Genomic DNA, 22,652 nt, shown 5'->3' with positions numbered 1-22,652 from the left:
AAAGGGTTGTCTTGCTTGCTCAACCTGGGGGATGACTTCAAGAAACTCACCAGGGCCTTGAATGAGGGGAAAATGATACACACCACTTATCTAGACCTGACCAAAGCTTTTGTCACAGTCCCCCACTCTTGGATCATAGATAAACTTACTGAGTTAGACATAAATCCTTACATCATCAGAGATAGCCAAATGGCTCACTGACAAGACACGTCTGAATAGGTGAATGTACTTCCGATAAGAAACCTGTTACTAGCAGTATCCCACAGGGTTCAGTATTGGGGCCCTTCCTGTTTGGTATATACTTCTCTGAAGTGAAGACCAATTTTGGGGGCTTCTGGATCTCCAAGTTCACTAACGACTGTAAGCTGGGAGCAATCATTGAATCCCCAAATGAAGTTGACATCCTACAAACAGGCCTAAAAATGACAAACAACTGGTGCCAAAATCATAGTCTGAGACTAAATGCTAAAAATTGCATAATTGTATCCTTTGGTAAGTCAGATATCTTTACAATTATAATATTGATAGCACACCCATAAAAGTAGACCCAGTGGTGGGGGACCTAGGAACATAGGTAGATAGAAAACTAAACTTTGACCACCAGGTAGCTACAGTAGTGAGGAAATCATTCTGTGTGTCTCAATTTATAAGTAAAGGCATGGCATTAAGATCAATGGAAGTCACAGTGCCTTTATACTTTGCCTTCATCAGGCCCATAATCAAGTACAGTGCTCTGTTCTGTATGTACCTAACCAGGCACTTACACCAGTTGGAGTGGCCCCAAAGGTTTCTCACTAAAAAAATACAAAGTGTAACACACATGTCTTATGCAGACCGACTGAAGGCCCTTTCCCTTTACCCTGTCTCATACAGTTTATTGAGAGGGGACTTATGGATCCAGCCCTGATGAAAATGTTACCTATTCGCAAGAAAAATTATAGAAGGGTTACATGTTCTATGGACCTGAACCTTATTCATGACTCGAACAGAACTTGCTGAAGAGACTATCCCAAAGGCTATCTCATTTGTGGAATAAATCTCCCATGTTCGTAAAACAAAGTACGTTCCTCACTCTCTTCAAAAAGAATTTGGATAAATGCATGGGAAACTATAAATTCACTCCTGGGGTACTGCCTATGTCCCTTATGGACAACGTCAGTCTGTAAAATGACTCGGGGCTCCAACACTCAAAGGCCCACTACCCTGATACTACCCCATCCCATATCTGGGGAATTAAGATGTAATATTTTCATATCCTGGCTTGGATAGTGCCTTGAGAACTTGTTCTTGGGAAATTTAAGGGAAGGCGTAAATGTAGGTATGTGGTCTGGGAATATAGGATGGGTGAGATGGGTGATTTGAGCTAAAGTTGTCAGCTAGTTTATATTTCCCAAGAACAAGTTCTCAAGGCACTAGCCAAGCCCCAAAAGCACAATTTCCGTGATGCCAGATACCATACCAAGATGCCTAATGGGTCAGCCTGTAATAAGGCTTGTCAGGCCCCCTACAGAGGCTATTCAGTATCAGCCTCCAAAAAGACTTCATGCCGTATGAATGGAGGAGAGCAGCAGTCATCCTCTTGCACAAGGGTGGGACATCGTCTGATTGTATTCTCATAAGCCTGACCAGTCTTGTCTGTATAGCTATGGAAAAAATCATTATGGAGTTAATAAATAGGGGCATAGGCAACCTACAAACTCTTGACCCAGGACAACTTGGGTTTGTCAAGGGGAGATCCTGCTTCCTTAAACCAGTTGACCTCTTTGAGAAGAGTACTTAAGCAATGGATGAGGACATATCTGTGCACACTGCATATGTAGACATTGCAAAGGTCAAATTAGGGCATCAAACTCTCCAACGTAACTGTAAATCCTTATATAATTAATTGGATCACAAAGAGAACCTGGGAATTAGTGCAGGTGGCTAATCCTCCTGTAGAAGACCTGCCACTAGTGGTGTACCTCAGGGCTCAGTCCATGACTCTTGTTTGGCAATTACTTTTCATAGGTTATGGCAAATGTTAAGAGTCTGTTGCTGACCGAGTTTGCAGATGACTGTAAACTTGGTGCAGTCATAAACTCCCCAGGGGACACCAAGATCCCTCAAGAGGATCTTTCCCCAAACAAATAGCTGGTGTCAAAACCATAGCTAGGGTCAGAACCATGGACTAAAACTAAATGCCAAGAAATGTTTATCATCCTTTGGCAAGAAAAAACATCCTTGTAACTGTTGCATTGACAGCACACCCCTAAAAGTTGGTCCTGTAATCAAGGATCTGGGAACCCATGTCTGTAATGAACTACGCTTTGATCATCACATATTCGCTGTTTTAAGGAAGTCCTTTTTCATTGCACAGCTTATGTCTAATGGTATGGTGTCAAGATTCATGAATGTAATCACTTCACTGTGCTTTGCTCTCATTAGGCCGGTCATTGAATATAATGCTAATTTCAGTATGTAGTTAGCACAGCTGGAACAACAACACACTTTCTCACTAAAAACGCAAGGAACTAAATCATAAAAACTATGCAAACTGTCTCAAAGCTTTGTCCCTCTTCTAGGTATTTTGCATGTTACTAAGAGGTGACCTCTGCTTCACTCATAGAGCTTCAACAGACCGTATCCTATCACACCTATTACACATTCCCAAGTCCAATGTTTAACATAAGCAGTCAGTCAAGGAATCTCAGTCTCTTTTGCAACTTAAACAGGACATGTTGGAGGGATAGATATGTATCACAGAGGATACTGCTCCTTTGGAACTGTCTTCCATTTTGCATAAAGCAAACTACTTCTCATCCCCAATTCAAATGAAGCTTAGAAGACTGGATGGAAAACCGGCAATGCCTTTTAAATGTAAGGGCTAAAAAAACCTACCTTGGGGAATGTAAGGTTAGGCGTCTAATGATCATCACAGATCATTAGTTTAGTAAATACCTATGAACCTGTAAGTGGGGTGTGTCTGAAGCAGGTCTTTTTTGCTTAATCAGAAAACAGCTATCTGAAAAGTTCTAAAAGTTCTGCTTCAGTACAGTAGTTCAAGCAGCCTAGAAGGTAGATTCCTTTTCCATAAACAAGATAGGTCTGTTTCTTTACAATTTCCCCTCCTTATATCCCTGATCTCCAGAATATTGAAGTTTAAAGAGGAGACATCATGTTTGCCCTTCTAGTCTGCCAATATACAAGAACAGTCGTTCCAGTAGTAAGTGTCTAGGCTGTTCTTAAAAACATATATACAAACTAGTACTTGCTTTAATATCGCTTGGTAGTCTTAAGCCCATATATTGGCTACTCTCTTAGAGAATCTGTTAGTATACCTTTCATTCTTAAATAATGTTATGCATAGGTTGTCTGATTATTCTCCACTACTTTTGATAACCCCAAACATTCCCAGAGATAGATGTCTCTAATTCCCCCAAGTACTTGAAAAAGGTCTTGCCTTCAGTTATTGGAGACACTGTAAAAGTTCAGATATTTTAGTCTTTCATTATAATGTAAATTTGTGAATGTCCTTTACATATTTTCTCTGTTCTGTTTCCAGTTTACTGATGCTTGTTTTCTTATTATTGTTATTTCATACTCTAGTTTGGGTCCAGTGCATCTGGCAAACAATGGTTTCATCATTTCTGATTTTCTAGACTATAAATCTTTTTATACAACCTGTAGTTCTGTAACTATCTTTAACCAAGCGATTGATATGATTACAAAAATTCAAAGCTGGATCTACCCGTATACCCAGGTCCTTAAATGAATCTAAAATTTCAATCACTGTATGCTGGATTAAATGCTTACCTTTCCATCTGTCTCTCAAATCTGATATGCTTAGTTTTTGATGTATGTATTATCATATTATTCTCCTGTCCACAGATGGTTAATTTATTCAAGTTCTTTTGCAGACATGCCCTATCTGTAACACATCTAATCAATTTACCCATTTTCAAGTTATCTGCATAAAGACTGTATAATACCTCAGATGAAAAAGATAGATCTGAAAGATACAACCTAAACAAGTATGGACCTTTGAAAGAGCCCTGTGGGATACAGTGACTGTAACCTAGAACTTCACCCGTTCAATTGCTATATGGTACTTGACTTATGCTATTTGTAGCAGCTTTCCATCTTATCAAAATTATTAGTACCCAGTTGTACTAATTTATTGATCACTGTTTTGTTTATGACCACATCAGATGCTGAAATTGTCTATATAACTTACATCACAGGACAATTGTTCATTTATAGTGGTTAGTATATTGTTGTACATCATGTTATGGGTGGTTATACATCTGTTTTCAACATATGCATGTTGATGTGTGGTTTAACTGCTAAGCCTAGTAAGGACAAGAACCAAGAATGCTGCCTCAGCATATGGATCCGAGTCCCTAATATACCCCAGCCTAACCACACTGACTTGCAGCTCAGATGTTTCACCTTGCTCTTAGAAGATACAAGTATTATGAGGGAAACTAGGAAACAAAACACAAGGAAATTATACGCAGAATGGAAAATTTACTTTTAGTGCATTTACAGGAGCCAGGCTCTGAATGCAGCCTGAGTATTTGTGGTTGTGACATTTCTGTCAGACCTTTTTAAAAACTCCCATCCTGTATGTCTTCAAAAGTTTGTGCTTTTTAGTCTGTGTTCCTCTGGATCTTGTCTTGTATTCTGTTTCTGTTACAAATGAAACCACTTTTATTGCTGCATCTTAGACCATCTAGGCTGAGCATCACCTCCCCATGGGCCCCCAGCTGTGTTCTACAGAAGCTAACCTTGGCCCCTTTGAGCCAGCTGCTTTTCTTCCCAACATAGATATTTATCTTGAATGACATTCCTTAGTGGCTGTGACATTTACTGAAAAAAATCATAGAATTACAAGCAGTGATGTAGAGGGAACCATTTTTGTTTTTTCATAAGGACATAGTGTCCCTTCACTCCAGTCCTTCATTCATGCCAAAGCTAATAACTGACATGTCCTTGAAGCAAGCTATTCATCTCCCTGTGTTTTTCCATGAATCCCAGAAAAAGGGAATGAGAAAACAGTACATGTTTCGGATTTGCATAGACAGTTGATATTCTCTTTGGACAAAAAGTCTGGTGAACCGTTTGTGTCATTTATTAAAGGAATGGAGGGAAAGCTTGTGAACAGACTTAGTGGATTGCACACACTATGCTATTTTGCATTTGGACAACTACTCCCAGAGTGTGTAAAAAAAAAAAAAAAAAAAAAAAAAAAGCCTTCTGAACTAGAGCTACTGCAGTCATCACAACAGTCGTCAGAGTGGTTAGTACCCAGTCAATTTTGGAAGCAGCCACTTAGTCCTCAGTCTGCAGCTCAAAGTAGTATAACCTAGATGTTGCATCCTGGACCAGTTCTGGGTTTGCCTCTGTTACACTGGAAGGTCTCTTTTCGTAGTAAGTGCAGTCAGGGGCAGCTTTCCACTGTGCAGTGCTCTGAATATTATCTTTTTTATTTTGACTGCAACAGTGGATAGTGCGATAAACTTAATACATTTGTGTTAAGAGCTTATCACAGTTGTAGATGCTTGTGTACACACACTGTTGCAATCCATGTCCCCCCTCACCATTCTCCTTGGGCATCCTGGGATTGATGTGAGTATGTTATACTACCTTACCCTTATAACTGTCATGTCCATATCAGGCCCTCTTCCTCCTGAATACGGATAAGTCCTGGAAAAGGAGACTGGGGATTTATGGGTGAGCCTTCTGTTCTCTTTCCTTGCTCCAGGCATGCTTTGGTGCCTTGGACAAGCTTCTTGTCTAGCCAAGGCAAGAAAGATCTAAAGATGGCATTGACAGATGCCTCTGTTATTCCACTGATGTCTTGATGTCTGAGTGAGAGGGATTCATCCAAGGCCTCTGTGGGAAGTACAGCTTTGGGCTGGTTGGAGGCTGCCTTCATGTATGGTATCCTGTTTATTATGACTGCAAGTGAAAATATACTCAAACATCTGCTACCATAGTAAGCTGAAAATACATATGTACTTTTCGAGATCTAATGAAATGTTAATATTTGTTTCTAATAAACACATTGTTGTCTACTAGCAGTATTGGCTATATTATGTTGTCTACTACAAGTGGGTGCATTGTTTCTCAGGAGGTGTGTACAACAGTTGATGAGGGGTGGATTAAGGTAGGGCTTTTGATACTGCTTGGGACACGTACAGCAGTTGATGAGGGTGGATGAAGGTTGAAGGTTGGGCTTGTCACTGTGCATTTTGTAAGCTACTCAACTTGAACGTTGCCAAGTGAGCCTGTTTAAATTCTGAAGGTAGATAACTTTGCTAACTTTGCAGAAACAGGTTATGTAGCTGCACTCCTACTTTTCTCTCTTAGCATGAGGATGGTAAAAGAAGAATCCCACGTAGCAAATAATGTCAAAATGTAGCAGATGTCAGTAGTTTGTATATATGCAGTATTGTGTGCATATGCACAGATTTCACATTTTGATGCTGTGCCCTCTGTATTGTTAAACCATATGCCTTTGTGTATGTGACATGCATTCTTGAGTACTAAAGGAGAAAGATGTTCTGTTGAGCAACCATAGAAAGCTAAAATTGCATTGCATGGAAAGCAGGCTGATGAGGATGATGATTTATAACTATCTTCAAACTCCCCCTTCCCATCATCTTCTCAGTGATGCTGCCTTTGATGAAGAAACACTACTGTTAGGTGGGGAAAGAAAACAACTACTCCTAAGGAAATATATTTGTATATGTGATTTTTTATTTTAAGATGATGGTTTCTGGTAAAATGTGAGGCAGCTGTAGGCTGTTTTTTAGCTGTTGTTTCAGGACAACTCTAAATAAAGCTACTTGAAAATAACAAAATTTGCGGAATTCCAGCTTGATCATGTCATGGTAACAGTAAAAATTAGTTTCTTCAGTTTTACTGTGATAGCATTCTTATGCACACCCTGCTTTCCTTTTTTTGTTATGTTTGATAGTCACTTATATGTGTTTCTTTGAGCAAAGAACTTGTTTTGTTAGTACTTTAAGACATTTGATTTTCTGTTAAATGTTTGGTTTTAGATGATGATGTATTAAAGGAAGAAGAGCTTGATAAAGAGTTGCTTTGGAAACTTCAGTTGCTGTCAGAGGTAATGTCTGCTAATTAATTTTGCTGTGTTTCACCATACATAAAATTATGTTCCTTATTTATTCCATCCATCTAGTTTTCTTTAACATGCTATTTTTTGAGGATTTCACTGTTACAGTGTGGTTCATAATTCTGGTGTTGTTAATTTCAGCATCTTTGACCTCCTTTTTTGAGTTTTTTTAGCAGCACATTGTGCAGATGGGAATGTATTCCACCATGTAACATTTTAATGGTGTTCTTATAGGTTCATAGGCAGGTACTAGGCTATTGGCCCTAGGGCCTATATAAGCCTAGCCAAACCGTACCCTGGCTTTTGCCACCCAAGAAAATTATTTTCCTGTGCCCCTGTCAAGTAGAGCCACAAAAGTGATCCCTGGCGTGAATTTCCTATCTCCCATCCAATTATCAAGATTTTTCTTGAAGAGTGCTAATGCTTTGTTTGATATAGATAGGTAGTTTGTTCCAGAGTATGGGAAGTCTCTGAGACAGGAATCTATCCCTCCAGCATGTCCTGTTTATTGTGGTGACAAGGTGTAGGTCTCTAGAGTGTGTAGCTCGGAGGGATTGGGATTTCTTTAGGTCTAGCATGTCCAACAGCTCTGGGATTGACATAGCTTTATATGTTAAGCAGAGATCTTCTCAGCATAGGCAATATGCTACAGAGTAAAGCTGGAGTTTTTTGAGACGGTCTGTGTAGGGCATCTGTTTGAGGCCGGTAATCCTCTTTGTGAGGTACTTCTGTGGCCTTTCCAGTTGTTGTAGATGTCCTGTGAGGTACATTCCAAAAGGGGCGTTGTACTCTACAATGGCTCTAATGAATGCTGAGTAGAGGGGAACAGTGACCTCTTTTTTTTCCTGGATGAGAACCCTTTTGTGATAAGGTGTGCCACATAGAAGGATTTCCTGACTACTGTGGCGATGTGATTATCAAAGGAGAGACTACTGTCCACCTGGGTCCCAAGGTCTCTTATCACACATTCGACGTTAAGTAGACTGCGGTTTAAGTGGTAGTTCATGGGTACAGAGTTTTTACCAAAGGGGATGACAATGCACTTTTTGGCATTGAGCTTGAGGCCATGGCTCTGACACCAGGCATCTGTCTCGGTGAGGCCCTTCTGTAGGATGTCCACATCATTTGGGGACTCAGCTATGGCTCCTAGTTTGCAGTCATCTGTGAACTTCATTAGCCAGAGGTCTTTTGTGTTAGCCTGTACTTCAGAGAAGTAGATACCAAACAGGAGAGGTCCCAGGACTGAACCCTGTGGTACTCCACATATCACTGGTTTGAAGTCTGCAACTTTTCCAGTGTGGGTTCTGTCATTGAGCCAGTTGGCAACCCATCTTGTGACGTAGGGATTTATACCTAGTTTAGTGAGTTTAGCTATAATTCCAGAATGGGGGATGGTGTCGAAAGCATTGGTGAGGTCAAGATAGGCTGTGTGAACCACCTTACCCTCATCTGCGGCTTTGGTGACTGCCTCAAAGAAGTCGATCAGGTTCAGAAGGCATGATCTGCCTTTCACAAACCTGAGCTGGGTGGGGTCCAGAGTTTGGAGGTTACCAATGTCTTTGTTTATGAGTTCCATGATGATACGTTCCATGGCCTTGCAGACCAGGCTCGTCAGGCTAATAGGGAGATAGTTACCAGGATTAGTGGTGGCTCCCCCTTTGTGGAGTGGGATAACTGTTGCTGTGTGCTGTTCAGTGGGCACAAAGTTTGATGTGAGACTGTGATTGAACATGATGCTTAGCTGGGGCCCAATTTGTTCTGAAGTTCGTGTAAAATGCAGCCTGAGATGTTGTCCAGTCCCATGGATTCTGTGTTTTTGGTTTTAGAGAGTGCAGCTTTTTCCTGCATAGATGTGATTACAGGGACTCTGCATTCTTCCTGTATAGATATGGTCCCTTTAGGGTGTGAGAGAGGGGGAAAGTTAGCACTGAACCTATCTGCCAGGATGTTGGCAATATCAGTTGGTTCTGTAATGTTTGTGCCATTGTGCTGTAACTCAGAGCAGATCTGGGTGTTGGCATTGAGATTCTTGACATAGCTCTACAATGCTTTGTGGTTGCCCATAGAGTCAGTGGCGATTTTGTTTTCGTAGCTAGCTTTGGAGGATCTTATAAGGGATCTCAACTTTTTACTGAGGCTAACCAGGGAGCTCCTCCACTCATGGGATTTTGCTCTCTTTTGCAACGGTTTCTTCCTTCTGTTGTAGAGTTTGTTTATGGCAGGGGACCACCAGATTGGCTTCCTTTTTTTGGAGGATAGCATCTTGGTTCTGTTTGGGATTTCACAATCCATGCACTCTTGCAAGTGCTTATAGAGTGCATTTGTGTAGGATTTAGCAGTTGTAACTGTATTGTTCATCTGCATGGGTGTCATGAAGTTCACCACTTTTGTCTTAAGAAGCATGAAGTTGGCTTTGGAGAAAATTTTTACCGTGGTTTCTTTAATGGTGAGTGGGGGGGCGGGATGTGGATATCTAGAGTGATTAGCTTATGGTCGGATCTGACCAACGAGGAGTTGACTACAGGTGTGGAACACCAGTCACTCATGTTGGTAATGACTAGGTCCAGGATATTGTTGCCCCTGGTGGGGGTGTGGATAAGTTGATCCAGGGCATTGGAATTTATGAATTCCAGAAAGCATTGAGTGAAGGAGTTGGTACATGAGTAGTTTTCCCAGTTAATGGTGGGGGAGTTGAAATTGCCCATTATTAGGGTGTTTGGGTGAACCCTAATATTTTCCAGTATATCAAGAAAAGAGGAGTGGGATGCATAGTATGCATTTTACACATTGAGTCATATCTTGGAACATTAGTAATGTAAGTGATAGACAAAAGAAATCCATAATAAACTCCTGTCTCCCTGCAAGGAAGATGTAGCTCTGTGTCTGTAAGTTGTAATCAGTGCATCATGTTCAACATCCAGCCTGTTGCTGCCACCCTGTCGTGTATGAAAATGTATAATTTTTATTTTGCAGATTGGTCAGCTGTTCATATTTCATGTTAACAGTGTCATCCTTTTTCTTTGAACCCCATCTCATTGTTCACCTTCAATCTCAGATGTACTATGTCTTTAATAATTAATTTATATTTCACAACAAATGTTCATCATGGCTGTAACATGGAAGTCCTCGGTCAAAACTATCCCTAAAAATGTCTTCAGACATTTTTTTTTGTAAATCTTGCCACACACCAGTCATTATTTGAGATAACTGTAGTTCTCATATTGTTTTTGGGGAGATCTTTTTTATAATAATTCAAACTAACAGATAATATCTTGCAATGGAGAAGTGGATAATATATATGTCTTTCTCAAGTGTCAAATGTCAGGCATTTGTTTATGTTCTATATCACAACTAACTGCAAATTCTTTCAAGGTTCTGAAATGACATTCCAAGTAAAGGAGGGACAGAAATTGATATATTTTATTAATTTAGTGAACAACATTAAGGTGAAGGCATTTGTTTTAACTGTCTTCTGGTATTCCAGAGTAAAGAAGTTATTAATGTGTTGGCTTGTGTGGGCACATTGGTTCAGCAACTGGAGTGCAATTTATGCAAATGGGACAGAAGAGCAAGCTGATCTTCCACAGAAATACTGGAAACTGTAAATGCTTTAAAGTTTCAGACATAACGCAGGTATGAGGCAATAACATGACAGGGTTATCACTTTCTGATAATGCATTCAAAACAGACCTAGCATTATCTACCCTTTAACAAAGATCTACAGCATCTGACTAAATTGTTGGTGACTAGGTTCAGGATATTAAATGGATTTATGTACTGAAAGGAGAGAGATTGATGTAGTTGAGCAGTTAAGAGCTTGTTCTCCTATCACTGAAGAGGACTACTTGTGAGATTTTAAGTGGGATACCAGGAGCCACACATGCTTATGTAAGTGAAAGGCAGGATGGCGGTAACAGAAGCCCATAGCATAAAGTACTGATGTGTATGTCATGCATATATGATGCCAATACAGATTGGTTTCTCCAGATTAGCTATTATAATTTGTTATGGCTGAATAGTGACTTCTGTCTGCATCTTCCATCGACTTCTTGCTTCCTGGTTGCCCATCCTTAACACTATTGCTAATACTTCTTTTATATCGGCATAACTCATTTGCTATTGACTGCAGGCAGCTGATCTTTTTTCTTGTAAGATCACAAGCCCTGTATCATAGGTTCATAGGTGTGTACTAGGCTAATGGCCCTGGAGCCTTTACAAGCCTAGCCCATACGATTACCCTGGCATCGTGCCCCCTGACCTTAGTTCCCAGAGTCTCTGTCGAGTAGAGCCACTGGAGTGATCCTTGGGGTGAATTTTCTATTTCGCATCCACTCATCAAGATTTCTCTTGAAGAGGCCCAGTGAGGTGCTCTGTTTGACATGTATGGGAAGTCTATTCCATAGCATGGGCAGTCTCTGGGTTATGAACCTGTCCCACCAGCATGTTCTGTTGATTGTGGTAATGAGGTAGAGGTCTCTGGACTGTGTGGTGCAGAGGGATTGGGATTTCTTTTAGATGTAGCATTTCTAACCAAGCTGGGTCAGTCATGACTTTGTAAGTCCAGCAGAGATCGCCTCTAAGTAGGCTATATGAGACAGAGAATAGCTGGGTTTTTTTTAGTCTATTCATATAGGACAAGTGTTTAAGGCCTAGGATCCTCTTTGTGAGGTACTTTTGTGGCCTCTCTAGTGAGGTACATGCCAAATGGGGCAATGTACTCAATGATTTGCCTAATGAGGGAAGAGCAGAGGGAGACAATGACCTCTTTCTTCCTGGATGCAAAACCCTTTCTAATGAGAAGTGCCACATAGAAGGACTTTCTCACCACAGTAGCAATGTGGTGGTCAAAAGAGAGGTTGCGGTCAACTTGTGTTCCTAGATCTCTTAGAACGCCTTCTGTGTTCAGTGGACTACCATAGATGTAGTAATTCATGGGAACTGGATTTTTCCCAAAGTGGATGATGACACATTTTTTGGCATTGAGCTTTAAGGCCATGGTTCTGACACCAGTTGTTGGTCTCAGTGAGGCCTTTCTGTAGGATGTCATTATCAAGCATCTGCTTGCAGTACATTTGGTTTCTTCACATCATAGTATTTTGCTGTTATAGCTTATGTAACTATTTTCTTGATGATTTTAAAGCACTCATCTGATGTTATCCTAGTCACCATTCATCACGTATGGGTCTAGGATCTGACATCAGATCTGAGCCAGCAGACTTTAGACAACACTTTAGCTCAAGCTCCTACCCTCCCATAATGCTCTGCTGTCCTCTAACCCCTCAGATCTTGTTTGCCATTTTTGCATGTCAGACACAGATTGCTCAGCTCCTTGGGTTTTTGTAAGTATGTGTTTCTTTAGTAAAAAACTTTTCCCTTTTTTCCTTATTGTTAGACCGGAATACTTCTTCTTAAAGTTCACCTTTTGTCTTTGTCTGGGTTTCTGTCTAGTTCATAAACCTTTCAATACTCCCGTTTAGTTCTTTTGTTTTTTTGGTGCCCTTTTTACATTTCTCTCTTGACTCTTCTAGGACCTTTCTGTAGGTAGTGGCTCTTATCTAGTTTGATTTCCTCCCCCTTTTTGATTTTTGGGAGTTTTAGTGTTTGTGTCTGTGTACTTTTTGTCAGGACAGACTTTGGGTTTTTGACTTTGGCCCATTTGTGTTCTGTTCTTTGGCTGTTGGGTTTTGGTTTTGGTTGTCTTGGCTTCTCTCCATGTCAGAGAAACCCTTAGGCTTTAAGACTAAGGAGTGCCTCTATGGTCTCGGTGCTGACCATCTGGAGGTTGAATGCAGCATTTGTGCCACATTCAACCCCAGAGCCCTCGTCGACAACCTGAACAAGCTGTTGCTAAATAGCTTAGTTAAGGGGGTTTCCTGGTCAAAGAACCCTCGACCAAGTCAGAACCTTCCAGACGTAAGAGGAAAGGTCTTCTTCCTCTGGGGAGGCTCCTTCTAAACTAGCCAGGCTGTCAGATCCCAGGTCCTCTGATCTGACTTCAGCCTTAGCGGTGATGAATCTGAGCTCCTTGGATCCTAGGGCTTCCAGGGAATCGACTCCCAGATCCAAGGCCTCGGGTTCCAGGCCTTCGGATCCGAGAGCCTTGTCCTCAACTCCCGAATCCAAGGCTTCCGGTTTGAAGCCTTCGGGACTGAACAAGTCCATACTTGTCACGGATCTGATCCTTTTGGATCTGAGGGATTCGAGACCCTCTTCCTCGGATCCTTGCATTTCCTCCAACCCAATCTGGTCGGATCTAAGACCCGTGCGGGATCCCATTGCTGTGGCAGATTTCCCATTGGTCCTTTCGGGAGGGGATCAGTTGTGTACCCCTCCACATAGGGCCCATTCTGCAGACCATAAGAGAAGATCTTCAGGGTCCCAGCACGCATCTCTAGCTAGATCCTCCATCTCCTCCCGATCCACCAGGAGAATCCTGCCTGCAGGCATGGACAGGATGATGTGGTCCTTTCTAAAGGCTGAAATTGAGTTGGGGCTCTTGGCCTCCATGGCCCACAAGCTTAGGGAGCCTTCTCCCCCTCCCTGCTTAACTTCTCCTCATCTGACCTCGCACAGATTTTACTTAGGGAGGCCGATGCATTGTATGAAGGTGATGGGGGTTTCTGGGACTCCTTTTGTGTCCCTACCGCATCAGGATCCATGGCCGGTTCTGTTTCCATTCCCATGGGACAGGTGGGAACTGCATTCCAGGTTGTCACCCTGGAGTCCATGGGTGCAGGTTTGGGTCCAGCTGTTTTGGACCGTTCTCTGTCCCTCGGTGCTTCAGCATGTGATAGCTCTGGAACAACACTGTCTGGAGGATTGGGGGTTCAGGCAGGGTCTGCTGCCTCCTCTGTTGTGGTTCTATCAGCAGGGGAGGGGACCTCTTCCAGTCCCTCCACCTTTCGGTCAGTGGAAAGATCCTTCTCTGCTGTTAAAGTTGCCTTTCCAACTCTCCTTGCCCCTTCTCAGGCCCAAACTTTGAGCAGACCCCTTCATCCTGCTTCCGGTCAGCCCATCCGGTCTAGCCTGCAGGGGGAGGCTTCCCCCATAGGGGCCCCTTCCTCTTCCGAATCTTCCCTTCACCCCCCCCTGCAGAGGAAGTCCCCCAGAAGAGGACATGTAAGAGGAGACATCTGTACTCTCCTATGAAGTTCCTCACAGAGGACATGGATGATGAGGGGGACAGGTCCCCAAGGTCGTCATATGATGATGTCCCCTTTGGACACATACTGGAGATCCTTAAAGCTAAGGACGGTTGGTCTGCTCAGCCACTGAGGAAACCATGTTTCTGGAGGTTTTCAGTATGGGCCCATCTACCTCTTGGGTATCCCCCACTGCTTGACCCTTTAATCAACCTTATCACCAGCAGGGCCTGGAAGGAACCCGATATGGTGGAGCCAGTACCCAAAAGAGCGAATAAATTCTTAAGCCCACCTTCTGACAAAGCCTTCTTGTCCAAGGCGGTTCGTGCTGATGCATTTGTGGTGGCTGCCGCCACCAAGAAAGAGTTGGTGGAGCAGAGCTAATCTGTCCATCCTCCCAACCATGAATTGAGAGCGTTGGACAGATTTGGAAAGGAGGTGTTTGCATCGGCTTCTTTCAGCCTGCGAGCTTTAAACTATCTGACCCATTTTACTTGTCTCCAGAGGGACTTGATAAAGGAATTTTCAACTTCCCTCTCACGCCTAAGGAGGACTTTGTCTGCCTTTCCCAAGCTGGCTACTCTTACATGATTAGCTAATTTGTCCATGAGGTTAATATCCAATGCTGCAGAGGGTTCCTCACAGGCAACAGATTTGGGCATTGCTAACAGGCGTCTTGCTTGGCTGTGTTTAAGCAGGTTTGCAGAGCCCTTCAAGGTGTTTTTCTCCAATACCCCTTTTGATGGTTCCACTGTGTTTGGACCCAGTGTTAAAGAAACCTTAACTTTCTCTAAATTCTTTTGGTTCCCTAAGACAACAAGAATTCACTATGAAAGGCTAATATTCCCAAAAGAAAAAGGAGGATCGGGACTCCCAAATTTCAAATTATACTACTACATCATTAATGCTAGTCGACTTATCTAAATCTCTAACTATGACATAGTTTGCCAAACATGGTCTCCAACCTAGGTCAAAATCTGGTTTAATCAATTATGTTCTGTCTACATTAATCCCATGGCCATACCCTACATACAACTGAAAAATAACCTCATAAGCAAAATTCATACTATGATTAAAAAGAAGATTATTATTTTTCGAAACTTAATTACATCCCTACATCTTGAAAACACATTTGAATTTCTGCAGCTCATACATCTTAACCCTAACTTGAAAATAAACAATAAAGTGATAGATCTCAACAAATATCTGCATTTCAAAAATATTACGGTCTGACAGTTGGACCATCTTAATAATTTGAATATGGACGAACTAAGATCCCACTTAGGTGCATCACGTAAATGGGACCCCTTACTTAGAAAACTTAAATCATTAATAAAAACAAAATACTCCAATAACAAAATAGAACAACAAGATATTAAAACAACCCAGTTAATTATTAAAACCTTGTCCTATAAAACCAAAATGATCTCCCATGTTTATAAACTTATACCAGGAATTAAGTTTTAGTCTTCACTCCTCTATTCCAGATACTGGGAGGACATTGACAAGAATAATTCAATGGAGCAAAAGTATGACGCTTTACAAACTACACTAAAGTTAACCCCATTTAAGAATCTAATATATATGCAGTTCGTGATAAATAATAACTTATACCATACCCCGGCTGTTCTAAACAAATTTGGTTATAAGAAAACACAATCCTGTCCCTTTTGCCCTCTGTTTAATGCTGATTTACTTAATGTTTTTTGGAGTTGTAAAACTATCTACAAATTATGGTGCTCTCTCCGAAAAAAACTTGAAAAAATGGGGTACAAAAAGACCACTTTTTCGTGGGAAACCAGAATCCTCCATGTAACTCCTAAATCTCTCTCAGGAATACGTAAACATGTCTTAATCACAATATGTGCCTTATCAAACATTACATAGCAAAAAATTGGCTAAGTAAATCCAAACTCTCTTGGGAAATTTTCAAAGATGTGGCTATAAAATATATATCTTCACATAAACTGCTAACTAAAAACACTAAAAGAAGGACATGATTTCAGACTTACTGGAGCAATCTACTTGACTCCATTTTGAATAATTAACTGAATCTACCACTATATTAGAACCAAATTTCATGAAGACTGCCTCTAGATAAAATGTTAAACCCAATTTTATCCAAAATAAGTAATTAAAAGATATTAGAAATTCCTTTTAACCCACCTCATAGTGACTTCCATGATGTACATAATGTAAATAGCTTTCAAGGGTTCCTATTAGAACTCTGAATGCTTGAAATGTCATATGGTCAACACCATATGATCGACATTTCAAGAGTTCGAAGGTTAAACATAATGGTGCCATTCGGTGCAGAATGGGAGAATTTCCCTTTTCTGCACTGAAGTGCGATCTCGGAGTTGGTATATTTAAGTAGGGGAGTGTGGGGGGTGCAGGTGGGCTTGCCCCCCTGCCTGCACCGTTAAGGTAATTCTTTTTTTATTATTATATATTCAAACTTTTAAACTTCGATTATATGTTGTCGAACATAAGTTTTGAAAGTTCGAATATATAATATAGACCCGCTTTCAACACCTACATAATCAGCCCTTTATTCCCCCTATAACTTAACTCCTAACAAACTGTTCTTACCACTCATACCCATAATTAATGATTCCATACCATATAGTAGCATGTACTATTAGATAGGGACTAGATTATATACAACCAGATGTTTGTTTATGATTGTTCATTTTCTGTAATTTTTTAGACATGGTAAATGTTTTTGTTTTCCCTTTTGCATTTTGTACTTGTCATCTTTGGTTATGTAAAACCAAAAATAATAAACAAATTGGAAAAAAAAAAGAAACCTTAACCCGCAGTGAGCAAGAGGGGAAGATGTTGTCGGTTCGGCTATATGGATTAAATTGTCTACCCCCAAAGGTCCTTTTCCAAGACCCAAAAGGTGAATAGAAAAATGTGGTTGAACAAGTCACAGTCTTCTTTTCAGCATGCTGAGAGGATTCCTCTTCCAAGGGATGGGGGAAGCAGATTCAATGGTAGATGCCACCCTAGAGGCAGAGGGGGCCCTCAAAACCAGGGTTCCAGAAAGCCATTCTCTGTGTAATCTTTCCCAACATCTCTGAGGCATTGCCCGACTGTCCCTGCCTGGAGGCAGTCGGGGGTCGCTTGACTTTGCACCCCTTAGCCTGGGCAAATATCACAAATGATCAGTGGGTGCTAGGAGTCATATCCAGGGGCTACCACATTCCATTTTCAGATTCCCCACCAAGAAACCTATCTCTCCTGGACGCGCCACCCAGTCAGAGAGAATTAGCCCATCTAGAGGTCATCGACCTCCTTCAAAAAAGAGCCATCCAAAAGGTCCCTGCAGGACAGAAAGGATCAGGAACTTATTCCCTCTTCTTTTTGGTACCCAAGAAAACGGGGGACCTGCGTATGACATAGGCAATCTTACATTTATATAAATGAAAAACAAACAACATGGACACCACTGTAGTTCCAAACATGCATCACAGACACCATTGAAACAACTGTAGTTGCACATATTATACATCACTTGTAATATATTTAATCATTGTCAGTTAAGCCTTATATGGCTCATTCAACTCCTGCCTCTTAAACCTCGTTCCTTCTCTGCATATATTGTTCCTACAATTCCCATTTTTTTTGTAGTTTGCTCCATCCCTTTTCTAAAGATCCCAATTCCAGTTGTTTCATCTCTGTTACTATATTCACTAGTTCTAATAAAGTTGTTATAGACTTTGATTTCCATTTTCTAGTAATTGCTTTTTTTTGGCAGCCACCATAATTAGACTCAGCAAGGATTTACTATGTCTAGGTAATTCAAGATGTTCATCATGTTACCCTGCTGCAGTCATCACACTTGGGTTATCCTGTCGTCAGGCGGTCCCGCAGTCGGCCGGAATTCCAAAGTCTTGGTCCGGCATCGGTTGCTGTCGCCTCTTCCCTGACGTCAGTGCGCCAGGGGTATAAATAATGCAACCAACGCCATTTTCTTCAGTCTTTCTTGCCGCGCAGTGCCCGAAGCAGAAGCAGTTCGCAAGTGCCGGTCGGCCAACTCCTGAGATTTTCGAATTCGAATTCCAGACCGAAGTCTTCTATAAAGCTAAGTACCCCGTTGGGGAAATTTTTCTTGCCTCAGACCGATGTCAGAAAAAGTTAACAATTGTATTTCTTGTGGGAAGCAAATACCTCATAAGGATTTTCATTCTTATTGCATACCTTGCCTAGGCCCAGACCACGACGTCACTTCTTGTCGGTTTTGTGCTAGGTTTAATAAGTGTACTATTAAAAGACGCTTTGATTTCGCACAACACTACTTCGGTAGGAAATTTAACTACACCATGCCGTCGGAGCAACTGACTACTGGCGTGCACTAAAAATGCAGGGATAAGGACAGACAGCCCAGGCCTAAGCCAGATTCCGAGGCCTCGGCCGATCCGGTCTCCGGTTCTCCGGTCCTCAGTGAGGCTCCGACTCAGCCCCTGACTACCGCAGATCTGGAACCCGAGACCGCTACGGAAATTTTGACGGAATGTACCAGGCCGACGCAGCCTTTTACTTCAGGCCCTTCCTACGACTTTGCTACAAAAGACGTCGGTACTACAGAAATGCCATCGGTTTCTGAAGGCGTTTTCAGACCGACGACTCTCACCATTAAAACGTTTTCTAAGTCTAAGACTCCTTCTAAATCTAAAAGGACTGCACTTCAAGGCCTCATGCCTAAGAAACAGATGCTCAAAATGGCTGAAGATTTGATTTCTTTAATCAGGGGTTCCCAGCCCCCTCCTGACAAAAGGCCTAGACAAGAGGAAGATTATGCATCCTCTGAGCAAATGTCCATTTCTTCAGACTCCTCTGAGGACCAAGACTGCTCTTTCTCTCCTTATGAAGATTCTCATGCTGAGGACTCTATTCCCTCAGCTTCTCCTCCTGAAGATTACTCCTTTGGGGAAAATTTACACACTATGAGGGAACATTTTCACTGGGAAGGTCAGGACTACTCTGATTCAAAGAAAAGGCTCAGAGAATTTCTTTTACTCCCCCAACACAGACCACTTGCCATCCCACCAGTTTTGGACATTGTGGATGATGTCTACTTAGAATCCAGTTTCAACCCAGACTCTCTACCTCCTGCTAAGATACTATAGAGTGCCTGATTCCCACAAATTTCTTTACAAAAGCCCTGTAGCTGACCCAGAGACTATCTCACAGGGTCCCAAGGGGGCTAAGGCTTCTATGGCTAAAAACCCAGTACCTTCCGAGAGGGATTCCAGAGCACTAGACAGGTGGGGGAAAAAGGTTTACACCTCAGCCAAACTAGCTATGAGGGCACTGAATTGTCAATTTCACATGCTTAAGTATCAGCAATTTCTAATATCTCAGTTAAAGCAAAGAATAACCTCTCTCCCTCAACAATCTGAATTGAAAGAAGTACAGGATCTGTTGCACGCCACTGAGCAGGTGGGCAAACATACCTTACAATGTGGGTTTGATTCTTTGGAGGCCTCCTGCAGAGCAGCTGTCACTGGGTCTGTTATACGTAGGCATGCTTGGTTAAAGGAACTAACTCTGCCTGATCATGTTAAAGCAAAACTACCAGATGTTCTTTTTGGAGTTAAAGCAGAAGAAGTTTTAAAGAAAATGGAAGATAAGGCAAAATCTATGCAGACAGTTTTCCTACAAGTACAACCCCCTCGCTTCAGCAGAAACTGGCCAACAAAAAATTGGTCCTTTCCACCCACTGACAGACCACAGAGGGGTAAATACAGCCTCCCAAGAGGCAGAGGACAACCACAAGCCCAGTATAAACCTCGCCAATGGGGCTCTACAACACAGAATGGAGGAGAAGACAGGTCTCAAACCACCAGAAGGCAAACTCAATGACTTGCACCTCATCTGGCCAAGCAATACTCTCTTGGCAGCCCCCTTGGGGGGAAAACTCTCACTTTTTGCAGACAACTGGCACATTGTCACAAAGGACAAATGGGTCCTAGACATAATTTTACGAGGATACAGATTCCACTTTCATACCTTGCCAATGAAAAGAGGAATGCCAAACCTGCCACAAAATCAATGAGCAGAGGCACAAAAGCAAATTACAGCTCTCATGGACACGAGAGCCATTCAACTGGTACCTACTCGAGAGCTAGGCCAAGGATTTTATTCAAGACTCTTTCTAGTGTCCAGAAAGGACAATGCCTGGAGACCCATTCTGGACCTTTCAATTCTAAACACTTACTTGCAAGTGCCCAAATTCAAGATGCTAACACTACAGCAGCTACTTCCCATGTTGGGCAAGGAAGCATGGCTAGTTACGTTGGACCTCAAGGAGGCATACCTGCATGTCCCTATCAGACAAAGTTGCAGAAGATACCTCCGTTTCATTGCAGGTTCAACCCATTACCAATTCTCTGCACTGCCCTTTGGCTTATCTACTGCGCCCAGAGTTTTCACAAAATGCCTGGCACCAGTAATTGCATACTGCAGACAAAGAGGAATTCAAATATATCCATACCTGGACGACTGCCTCATCCAAGCAGAAAGCAAAGACATTCTCTTACATCATCTGGCCTTTGTAAAGCATCTACTAAACTGCCTGGGGTGCACAGTAAACGAAAAGAAGTCAAAACTAGTACCCTCACAAAAAATGACATTCCTGGGTGCCAGCTTGAATACAACGGCCCAGAAGGCTTTTCTTACGCCAGACAAGCAACTACAACTGACTCAGTATTTCAAGACAATGGCAACAAAGACCCAATTAACTGCAAGAAAAATTCTGCAGGCTTTGGGCTTCATGGCATCTTGCATACTAATAATACCATTTGCAAAGCTGCATATGAGGAAATTACAGTGGTACCTAAAAAGCATATGGTCTCAACACAGCCACAGCTTGGACACAATGATATCTCTCATTCCCTGCCTACAACAGGAATTTCTATGGTGGTCACAGGCATGTCACCTCAACAAGGGTCAGCCTTTCACCTTGCCTCCAGCCAGGCAAACTATCACAACAGATGCTTCAGACTACGCCTGGGGGGCACACATGGCAGGGCAATGCATTCGAGGCCTATGGACTGCAGATCAAAGAAATCTGCACATAAATCAAAAAGAGATGCTAGCTGTACAGAAAGCTCTGACAGCCTTCAAGGATCTATTACATCCAGGACAACTTGCAATAAAGACTGACAACACCACAGTAATGTGGTACATAAACAAACAAGGGGGTACACATTCTTACCCTCTATGCAGGCAAGCAATGACCTTATGGAACACAGCTCTGGCCTACCAAGTCCAGTTACAAGCTCAATTCCTGCCAGGACAGAAGAACACATTGGCAGACGACCTCAGCAGAAACATCAAGGATCCCCACGAGTGGAAACTAGATCCACAAATATTTGCAATGATGACTCAAAAATGGGGCCTTCCAGACATAGACCTGTTCGCCAGTCCTCAAAACTATCAACTGACAAAATTTTGTACAAGGACATCCCACCATCAAGCTTGGAAAGTGGACTCTCTCTCTTTCAGTTGGAAAAACCTGACAGTATATGCCTTTCCTCCATTGCCTCTCCTCACAAAGGTTCTTTTGAAAGTCAAAAAGGAGAGACCACGACTGATTCTCATAGCCCCAGACTGGCCACGCCAGCACTGGTATCTGCTATTGAAAAATGTGGCCCACAGCCCACCATGGATATTGCCTCAAATCCCCCATTTGCTCACACAACAAAACAATCAGATTCTTCACAGCCAGCTCAAAACTTTAAATCTGGCTGCATGGCAAATCCTCTAAACATCCAACCAGCACCTCTTTCACAAGCAGTTCTGGATGTTATTCTGGAAGCCAGGAGGCCAAGCACCAGGAAGGCTTATTCGGACAAATGGAAAAGGTTTTGTGCCTGGAACCAAGCTGAAGGCCAAGACACAATTCAGCCTCACATTCTACAGTGTTTAGCTGAGATGTTGCACAAAGGACTTTCCTTTCCCTCGATTAAAATCCATGCTTCGGCTATTTCAGCTCACTACAACACGGATCCACCTTTATTTTCACATCCTCTTCTAAGGCAGTTTCTCAGAGGGGCAAAAAACATCAGACCACCTAGGAGAGCTCCTGCACCAACATGGGACCTCAATTTTGTTCTGGAAAAACTAATGCTTCCTCCCTTTGAACCAGCTTTCTCTGCAGATTTACAGTTCCTATCATGGAAGACTGCCCTGCTCCTAGCAATAACTTCAGCTAGAAGAGTCTCAGAGCTACAGGCACTAATGGCAGTGGAACCTTTCCTCATTTTTCATCAAGACAGAGTTTCTCTACAAGTTAATCCTTCCTTTATGCTTAAGGTGGTTTCCAGTGTAGCTTTAAATCAAACCATCCACTTACCCACCTTCTTCCCTAATCCACA

General features: G+C 42.1%; 1 protein-coding gene across 1 annotated transcript in view; it reads left to right on the top strand.

The window, feature by feature from the left end:
* Positions 1–22,652, top strand: part of PSME4 (proteasome activator subunit 4) — a 2,990,260-nt gene that overhangs the window by 1,094,502 nt on the left and 1,873,106 nt on the right. Inside the window, exon 17 of the mRNA XM_044055122.1 lies at positions 7,047–7,114. Coding sequence (XP_043911057.1) covers positions 7,047–7,114 — 68 coding nt within the window. The remainder of the gene's footprint in view (positions 1–7,046; positions 7,115–22,652) is intronic.

The sequence above is a fragment of the Protopterus annectens genome, chromosome 1.part2 (assembly GCF_019279795.1).
Source record: "Protopterus annectens isolate FY-2018-M chromosome 1.part2, PAN1.0, whole genome shotgun sequence".
In the NCBI taxonomy this organism is placed as follows: Eukaryota; Metazoa; Chordata; order Ceratodontiformes; family Protopteridae; genus Protopterus; species Protopterus annectens.
The sequence above is the reverse complement of the archived record's forward strand: the minus strand, read 5'-3'. Positions and strand labels throughout refer to the sequence as shown.